Source organism: Polistes canadensis, unplaced genomic scaffold (genome assembly GCF_001313835.1).
Source record: "Polistes canadensis isolate GaletaPanama2010 unplaced genomic scaffold, ASM131383v1 scaffold_36, whole genome shotgun sequence".
Classification (NCBI taxonomy): Eukaryota; Metazoa; Arthropoda; class Insecta; order Hymenoptera; family Vespidae; genus Polistes; species Polistes canadensis.
The window spans coordinates 30,861-40,716 of record NW_014569583.1 but is presented as its reverse complement, the minus strand read 5'-3'; the positions used below and the strand labels follow the sequence as shown (position 1 = coordinate 40,716).

Genomic DNA, 9,856 nt, shown 5'->3' with positions numbered 1-9,856 from the left:
TTTTTTTTTTTTTTTTTTAATGCAATCGAGATGAGAGAATTTCGAATAATTAAAAGAAAGAAAATAAGAGAGATAGGGAAGGAGAAAGAGAGAGAAAGAGAGAGAGAGAGAGAGAGAGAGAGAGAGAAAGATAGAAAAAGGTTTTCGCAAATGAAAGGATACCGTTGTTCGGTGTTCAGAAAGGTAGGAAAATGGTAGAGTGGTCGATGCCACAAGGTCGTATGATATCGACGGCCTATCCAAGTATCTATATATATATATGTAGATATATATGTATAGGGTGTCTCAAGCCAATTGGACAATACATTTTCTTCGCATCGAGACTCGTTTGCTTTGAAACGTTTCTACAACTGGAAGCATGTTAAATGTTAAAACCATTGTCTATAGTTATGTCACGTTGTCGTGCATGCAGTTAAAAAAAATAAAGAGAAAAAGATAAAAGAAAAAAAAAAGAAGAAGAAGAAGAAGAAGAGGAAAAACTGGAATATTTAATCACCAAACCTGTGATATAACGCAATCGTCGTGTATGTAAATATGTATACATTTTAAAATGGTATTGTACTTATGATAACACGTGAAAAGCGTATAATATGTAATTAAAAAGAGAAATGTTCATCATATAGATAATTTTTCTTTTCTTTATCTCGAACCAATTTTCTATCTTTCGTTATTCTTCAAATACATCAATTGGTCTAATGGATATTTATTGAGATTAGATAACACACTAATTATCTAATACTAGAAGTATTAGATAATTCATTAAATAACGTTAGAATAATGTTTATAATTTGTTAACGAGCAATATATCTCACGATAATAAAAATAAATTTTTCAAAAAGAAAATAATAACGATAAAACGACGATTGTTTGTAAGACGATAACAAGTTAATGGGGAACTTGACAAACAAACAAACAAACAAAAATTTTAATTAATAATATGAATTATAAAAAAGAAAATATATAAATATAAGAAAAAAGAGAAAGAAGATAAAATAAAAACACGAATAATAACACAATAAATAAAATCAATAATCCTTATAATTATAAACAAATGATTATTATTTTTCTATTATTATGTTAAATCATTTGTTAAAAAAAATAACCTACTATTTTGATTATTTATTTAATCATTTATTAATAATTACACACACATTTTTACGATTAACTTATCATATATAAATTTATATTTTGTATTGTATTTTATTTATTATTGATTAACTTTATACAATATCTCGTATAACGAGCCCCGAGGATACTATGAAACGTAAAAAACATTCTCCTACCGAAGTGATTGGCTCGTTGGAAGAAAAGCAAGTAAAGAGGAGATATTACGACCAAAAGGTTTCCTCGGATACACGAAAGGGCGAGTTAGTTTCCTTCGTTCGACGATAACGTCGTCAATTTCTTCGCAGGGGAACAACAGGATAGGATAGGATAGGATAGGATAAAATAAAATAAGATAGAAAGGGAAAGGAAAGGGAATATATAACAAAAGGGCAACTGGTTAAAGTCTTATTCTCCTTACTGTTGTGTTACCTTGGTTTCCGATAAAACTTCGAAATGAGTTAACCCCTAACATAATAGTATCCTACTCAAATTTTATCGGACATATCCTTCAGATTATCATACGAGCATTAAATTATAGATAAACAAAAAACCAACTACTTCCGTAATACTTTTATCGGGTGATTGATAATGGCAAGGGGAGAGTGGGGAGGGGGTATGACCCAAAAGCCACTAGTAATAATATATCCTTTTCTTTTTTTCTTTTTCCTTTCTTTTTGCTATTAATTTCATTGCAACTGTTCTAAAAACGTTGGTCATCCTTATTAGAGAAACATAATCTATAAGATAATTAAATTAACAATCGTTTCAAACGAGTATATAGATTTAATTTATTATAAAAAAAAAAAAAAGAATAAACTAAATATGCATTTCTAATACGTATAAGAAGAGTTGTTCTATTTTACTTTTTTTTTTTTTTATATATAACAGTAAATAGCGACTTTTTTCAACCTAACAATTGGAAACAACTTTTTATATACGTAAACTTACTTTCACTTTTAAATGGAAGGAAGAAAAAAAATGAAAATTGGAAAAAAGTATTGGAAAAGTTAAAAGAAAAAGAACAAATCGCAAAGATAAAAGTGACGAATATAAGAGCAAAGTATTGCCAATAAAAAATTTACAAGTACCCATGCTTAATCGATGCTGAGACAATCGCATAGATAGATAAAAGATAAAAACGTGCAGGTGTTAAGTAAAATCGTGTAAAGATGATCTATGTGTATGTATACTTGTAATATGTATATTTGGTTAGGCTCGTTTACAAACGTAAAAACGGCCCAGAAAAGATAGAATAAACGCGTGCCTTATCTCTTTTCCGTTCCTTGTTATTATTTCCTACTTTTACCTATTTTTTTTTAACATCTAATTAGAAAAATAAAAAATGAGAGGGATAAGATACAACGGTGAAAAGTAAAATTAATTTGGGAACATGAAAAAAAGTTCGAAGTAAAGTTAATAACTGAATGTAAAAAAAAAAGAAAAATTAGAAAAATAATTATACCTCTCATCGTTCAACCATTTTTATAATATTATAAGATTCATAAAAATATAAATCAACAAAATAAAATATAATTTTTTTGTTTTATAAATAAAATTTAACTTTATACAGAATGAAAAAATTATTTCTATAATAGGCTCGAAACATTTCAAAAAAACACTCACCAATCTGTATTATTTACAGATAAAAGAAAATTACTTGAATTTGTTAAATATAAAATTATCGCTATAAGAAAAGAAGAAAATGAAAAAATAAGTTTCGAAAAGATATCGTAGGTGGGAAGTTTGGCGTAAAACAAAATACAAAAATAATTATCTTCTTTTTCTTGTTTGTTGCAGGATAAAAATAATATTTGGAAGAAATTAATTGTTCGAGATAATCCAATGAAATGATAGATACATCCGTATTGTTTACATAGTGTATAATTTAAGCACTCGGTGAATCGTTGCACGTTTTTTCGCCCATATGGCGAATACATCCGTTTTAATATTCACGAAACGTGCGATCGTAACAGATAAAAATTGTCTTATTTATCCAAAACCCGTTGATGACGTTACCGGATATGTGCAATACATATTGAAAATATGCTGAGTCAACCTAACTCGACATTTATTCAAGAATCAACGATATACGTGTCTGAATAACTATAAAAATGGTATTTAAAAAAAAAAACAAAGATAAAAGAAAAACAACAATGAGTTAGACAAGAAGAAAAAAATGGTTTCTATGTTGGGCTCAAAATTTTTCAACTCACTCACATACTTATATAGATATATACATACAATTCCCCCTTTGCACATTAAGACTAACTATTAAATAATAAATATTTAACATTATTATTATTTTATTGAAGATCGTTTTATTTTATAAATTCGTAAATTGAATTATTAATTCGATAAAACGTGGATATATATATATATAATATGTGAAAATTTAATAAAGAATTATTTCTCTAAGGGAACTTTCGATTTTGTATAGGATCGTAAGTATCGTTAAAATGTAAAGCTTATTGTTAGCGGCAAACCACGAATGTCACGAAGACTAGGTATCGTTTGGAGTCTCTGCTGAATCTAGTCCGAATATCGATCGGTCCTTTAAAGCGAAACGTTCCACGATAAGAACCACCGAAGTACCGATCAAACTGATCGTAATACTCTTTTTCTTCTAATCCATTTTAAATAGAAAGTATCGTACGATTCCACCTGATCGCGGATCTATAACATTGTTTCCGTTAAACTCGTTTATCATCCCTTCTATATCGATTTTTTTCTCCTTTTTTATTTTTATTTTTATTTTTGTTTGTTATTTTTGCTTTTTATTATTTCATTTTCTACGACCCCTTTGCAAAATTCAAAGTGCGATTATTTATTTAAAAAGAAGAAAATCGAGGATGGGTGGGGGAGGAGGTGATTTAAAAGAAAAAAAAACATTTCTGTTAATTTGCGATCCGATAATTTTTTCTCTCGATACTTTTTATATGATAATAATGAAAAGAAATTTTGTGTTAAATGTTAAACTATATTTTAAACTTAACTCCTCTATACTATGTAATTTAAATATTTCAATATATTCAAATGTTTTTCTTTTTAATACCCGTGAAATTATCGCCGATTGTATTTATAATAAGCAAATTATATTTACCTACGGTGAAATAATTTCAATTCGAATTCTTTGATAATAATCGAACATTTGTAAAGGAAGTATCGAAATAAAATCTTACGACAACGTCATTTCCAAAACTTAAGATAACAAAATGATTTTCTGTTCAGAAGTATTAAATGTTGATCAATAAACTTTATATTAGATTAAAAACTGTTCGATACCCAACTACGTAAATAATAAATCATAATTTTTATAATATTACATCATTTTTTCGAATAATATCATAAATTATAAACGATAAATTTTTGCATTATATGATTTTTTTTTGTATTAAACCATTAAAAAGAAAAAGAAAATGATGTTACATGTTATAGACGGTTAATAATATTGTTAACTGATTGTGAAAAATAAAAGATAGTTTCTCTCTTTCAAAGTCTATACGGATCTACATAAATTATAAGAAAAAGAGGATAATTTATTGTAACACAGTCGATAGAAAAATCGATAGCCCGTTTGACTTTCAAGTAGCAAGCAAGTAGAATATTCTATGCATCTATGTCAACGTACGGCCTTCCGATAGAGAATAGACAAAACAGAGATAGATAAATCAGAGTAACTCAGACAGGACCTCTTTCTATAAACTCGACTATGAAAGATAAACGTAGAGAAAGAAAGAAAAATAGAAAAAGAAAATTTGTTAGTGTCAATTTTTCCTACGATTTCTTATTCATCGTTACAATCTAATCCAAATTTTATACCTTTTTCTTCTACTAATTATTATTATTACTATTATTATTCTTAAAAACCCCATAAATGAGATCAATTTTCTATCAAATTTATCACCGTAATTCAATCACCATCCTGATGTTTTTATTTCAATTTATACGATTAGGAGAGAAAAAAAACAGAATTTGTTTAATTTATATAAAAGGGTGGGTTGAAAACTTTTGAACCTATTCTTTTACAAAATTTTAAAAATACTATGTCAAAAAAAATATAAGTTAATTTAACTTGAAAAATAAGATTGTTTGTATGTTAAAGTCAATACTTTTCAACCCACTCGCATGCAGAATATGCAGACCAATTGTGAGTTGCATAATTGTGCTGCATTGTCTAAACATTTTAAATAAATGATTAATATATACAATTAGATAATAATCGAACACGTCTTACCAGTATAATGGTTGGAATAAAACTGATTGCGAATAAATGGGAAAACCTCTATCAAAGTCGTAAACAAACGAGAAGATCTGTTTATGCCTTGTTTATCATTTGAATCTATATATATATTTACGTATATTTATTATTTATTTTTCATAGATCGGTTGAAAAGTTCTAAGCCTATTATTCTTTAAAATTTTCAAGACTTATATATATATAAAATGTATGTATGTGTATGTGATGTAAAATCTTTAAATATCTCTAAATGTACTTATTTATATATTTAATTATTTCTAAAATTAATTATAAATTAAATATTCGAATAAACTAGCCAATTACAAGAATAAAAAAGAATAAATGTATAATTAAAATAACAAAAATTCTGTTTTGTTTTTAATCTTGAGATAAATATAATATAAAATCCTCTAATTCTTTAATCTATGATTCGTTACAACTATGATTCGTTATAGTAATCTAATATGAAAGTATAAAATAACGATTTACAATCGTCATAAGGTTTTTATCAGTAATCATAACTAAATTATTGAAGGGGATTGATTGGTAAATCTAATTGTCTATTCTTTTACGAACTGATAATTAATATTATAATTGATGGAAAAAATAAAATGTTATATGATTGAATACCAAACGAATACGATCGACATCAACAACAATTATTCTATTCTTCGATACGAGAATGATCGTTTACAATCGCAAAATAAATTACAAATCTTTTTATTGGTAGAATTGAAGACCGTTATCGTTAAATATCTACACACACACATATAGATATATATAGATGTACATATACGCATATATACACACACAAACGCATTGTCATCTACAAGCAGCTATCCGTAATTTCCCGCTCATTATGTGGGCGTGTTGGAAGGTCGTATGTATTTCCATCAAAAAGAAGAAGTAAGCGAAACTTCTTCGAATCTTTCAACGGCGATAATAAAATCATCATTTTATTTTCATTTGTTGTTGTTTTTTTTTTTGTTTTTTTTTTCTATTACCTCTTCTTCTCTTTTTTTCATTTTCAATTTCTCATATTCTTTTTTTTGTCTCGAACTTTTTATTTTAAAATAAAAATAACAAAGCTTACAACTATTTTTTAACACTCGAACTATTCTATTGCTATTTGGGATAGATTGAAAGATAAAAAAAAAAATAAGAAAAGAGAAAGAAAAAAAGAACAAAAATAATAGGAAACAAAAAGTATTCAAATTTTATGCATATCGATTCTAAATTTAAAAAGACTTTCAAAGTATGCTAATATGATGGAACGCCATTGTAGATAACGTTATTTTCACTGGGTTCATGTATGTATGTATATGAATACATACCCATATATATATATAAGTAGAAATATATAATATATTATATATATATATACCTATACCTATTTGATATTCAAAAAATTAATACTAAAAATAAATAAGAATGAATATTAAACATAGTGTTTAACCCGTAGCATTGCATATTAAATATTGAAGTAAATAAATTAATGAAAAATAAATGAGAAACGTAGCTGAGCGCTTATGCAAACCCGGCTACAGTGTTAAAAAAAAAAAAAAAGCTAATGAAAAAAATACATTGACAAATAAAAAATATTATTTAAAGAAAAACCATTGGCGCGGTGTTCAACTTTGATAAACTTTATGACGATTTACGAAAATAAATAGGAACGAATATCAATATGTTCTTTTTATCTCTATAAGATTTTATATTAAATGTTGAAATATAAATAAACTATTTGAAAACAATAAATAAATAAAAAATGTTCGAAGGAATATGATTCGATTGAACTTTGATACTTTTGAAGTTGGCTGTAGGAAAATGGCCATAGTAAGGGTCACCGTAACCTCCGATGAATTGCAACGTACACGTTTTATTTAAAACGACTCGTTCGATTCTAACAATCACTTGCATGTATAAATTCGAAAAAATATAAGAATAGTATAATACAAAGCGATAACATATCAAATTAAATCGATTCAATTTGGAATCCATTGGACGTTTCGCATAAATACTAAATAAATACTTATTTCCAATCAAATTTCTCTTCCCCTCGTATCATCTATTTATCTATTAATCTATCCATCTTTTTTTATCTTATTCTAATCTCTATCTATTTATCTATGTTATGTATCTCTATACCGCGGATGAATACACAAAAATAAAAAAACAGAAACGAAACGTTTAACTGGCTAGACAAGGCTGCATACGAGAAAAAAAAGAAAGAAAGAAAGAAAGAAAGAGAGAGATGGATAGATAATAAACGAACAGATAGTAAAAAATAATGGAAAGAGATATTAAAGGATATAAAATAAAAACTTACATTTTTCCGCGATCCGCCATAAGGCCAGGGAAGGGATGAATGACGTTTTTCCAAGTTAACGAAACACGTCGTCGTCCTTTCTGGAAGTATATTCACTCCTCACCCCGCGAGCTTCCAGGATGTCACACCTTTAACGCAACGGGCACCGCCATGCGCGGGGCTGCCAAGATGGGAGGGGAACGGAGTGTTAACACACCGGACGAAAGAAAATTAATCGAGAAGGAAACAATAATCGCGAATACGTATGTAACTGCATACGTGTGTATTACGTATTATTATTCGTTTGATTAAAAAACACCGGTTAAACGGAGAGACAAAAAAATCTGACAGACAAAACCGCGTGCGAGTTACACGGTGATACGAATCCACGTTATCTGTTTTTCTCCCTCCTTCTTTCTATATATCTTCTATATCTTTCTATTCCCTTTTACGCGAGTCGCGCGTTCTCGCTCCCTCCTCCTCTTCCTCGTTCCCCAACACCCCCTTCCTAACCACCCGAACTATCACACACGAGACCGCGCGAACTTACACGAGTGAACACTCTCCTCCTTCTATTCCTTCTTCTCTCCCTTCTCCACCGCCACCTTTACCCCTTCTTTTTCTTCTTCTTATTCTTCTTCTTTAAGCGGTAACACACGATGATCTTACCAGGAACTCTTACGAATTAACAACTGATTACTTTGTTCACATTCATTAAAATGAAAATAATAACAAATACCTTTCACGGACACAATATATTTAACTATTACGTACGTTAGACGCGTGTCACGTTAACGAAATATCTTATTTGACTCCAAGAAACTAACGCTTTGCGACTCCCGGCCCAGGCTGTCATCGATCGTCCAGCCGAGCGTCAACTCAACTGTCGCCATCTTCCGTCGAGACTTCGATACTTTACTTCACTTTGAAGTAATTTCATTGGATATATCATATCGATAATATCATTTTAATTCAAATATTATTTGTAGATTTAATAAAGTTATTTTTTAATGTTTGAAGGGATTCGTTTATTATTATTAATATTATTATTAATAATATTATTATTATTATTATTATTATTACTATCATTTAATAATTATCGCATGAACTTAATTTTTTATTTATTTTCACTACTATAACGATAATCGTTTATTATCACTCAGATTAATTTGATACTACTTGTCTATGATTGTTTCGTCATACAAATGATTGTTGTAATGTACAGATAGCGATTATATACAAATGTTTATATATTTTCTCTTGCGTACAAGAATATATACTTTTTATGCCGTTCTAAGTAATTTCGATTCCTTGGCCAATTGTAATTCTTTCCTACGCTCTTCTACCTTTAATTCTCTTTCTCTTAAAAACTCATCATATTCTTTTGGATCTATTTCACGTACTATCTCAATACCACAAGTTCTTGCTATCCCAATAATCATTAAACAAATCTGTTGTAAACTCATTAACGCTAATGGTGGATCTTCTGATTTGATTTTAGCAATTTCATATAAATGTTTGAAAGTTATCTTGCCCGCTATTTCATCTGTAACAAATAAATCAAGACCTAAAGTAAGTAATCGTTTCATATAATTTAGCTTTATCTTTAACAAATTATATTCTTTCTACGAACTACTTTCTCACATGAGAATACCGACATTAAGATCTTATACCTTTCTCCATTCTGCCTACTTGTATTCCAGCTGCTTGTTTTAAGAAATATGTAACTGGTGGTTTATGTATGACTAGATTGTAACTTCTATCAGGATTTACTTTGGCTCTACATGGTAACGGTACTCCTTCTTTAATGTGCTGCGTTCTTTCATTAAAATCTTTACAAAAATTAGGTATATTGATATTTCTCTAAAAATATAAAATATACTATATTAGTATAAAGCATTGACAAATTAAAGGTGTATAATTAAAAAAGAAAAAAAAAGAAACAAATAAAGTTAACTAAACATAACCTAACCTGTCCAAGCATAGGACCTAACGGTGGAGTAGGTTTTGCCATTCCTGCAGGTATATCCGTACGTAATTTTGAAGAATGATCTATTTTCTCCATTACTTTTTTAACCATTTTCATTTTCCCTGCTTTAGACATTTTGAATAATATTAACAAAGAATACAGAAGTACACAGAAACTCACAAGTCTCCTCTTTATCTACCCAGAATCATCTTAGTTACTAGCAGAACCACCAGTA

At 28.4% G+C, this 9,856-nt stretch overlaps 2 protein-coding genes across 2 annotated transcripts in view; both read right to left on the bottom strand.

Annotated features, from left to right (window-relative positions):
* The window catches only part of LOC106784475 (TLD domain-containing protein 2), a 150,822-nt gene extending 142,322 nt beyond the window's left edge, over positions 1-8,500 (bottom strand). Inside the window, exon 1 of the mRNA XM_014744056.1 lies at positions 7,674-8,500. Within this exon, the coding sequence (XP_014599542.1) occupies positions 7,674-7,693 (20 nt within the window). The 5' untranslated portion in view covers positions 7,694-8,500. The remainder of the gene's footprint in view (positions 1-7,673) is intronic.
* Positions 8,501-8,751: 251 nt separating this feature from the next.
* LOC106784473 (39S ribosomal protein L11, mitochondrial) lies at positions 8,752-9,856 on the bottom strand. The gene is made up of 3 exons (XM_014744033.1): positions 9,625-9,856; positions 9,326-9,515; positions 8,752-9,198 (listed from the first exon to the last, which is right to left on the bottom strand). Exons 1-3 carry the CDS (start codon positions 9,754-9,756, stop codon positions 8,936-8,938), a joined length of 585 nt encoding a protein of 194 aa, XP_014599519.1. The 5' UTR covers positions 9,757-9,856; the 3' UTR covers positions 8,752-8,935.

Coding starts and splice junctions, on each gene's coding strand:
- LOC106784473 (XM_014744033.1), bottom strand. CDS start 9,756: ATGTCTAAAGCAGGGAAAATGAAAATGGTTAAAAAAGTAATGGAGAAA. Junction 9,516..9,624: donor TAGGTCCTATGCTTGGACAG/GTTAGGTTATGT, acceptor TTATATTTTTAG/AGAAATATCAATATACCTAA. Junction 9,199..9,325: donor AGTAGGCAGAATGGAGAAAG/GTATAAGATCTT, acceptor TATTTGTTACAG/ATGAAATAGCGGGCAAGATA.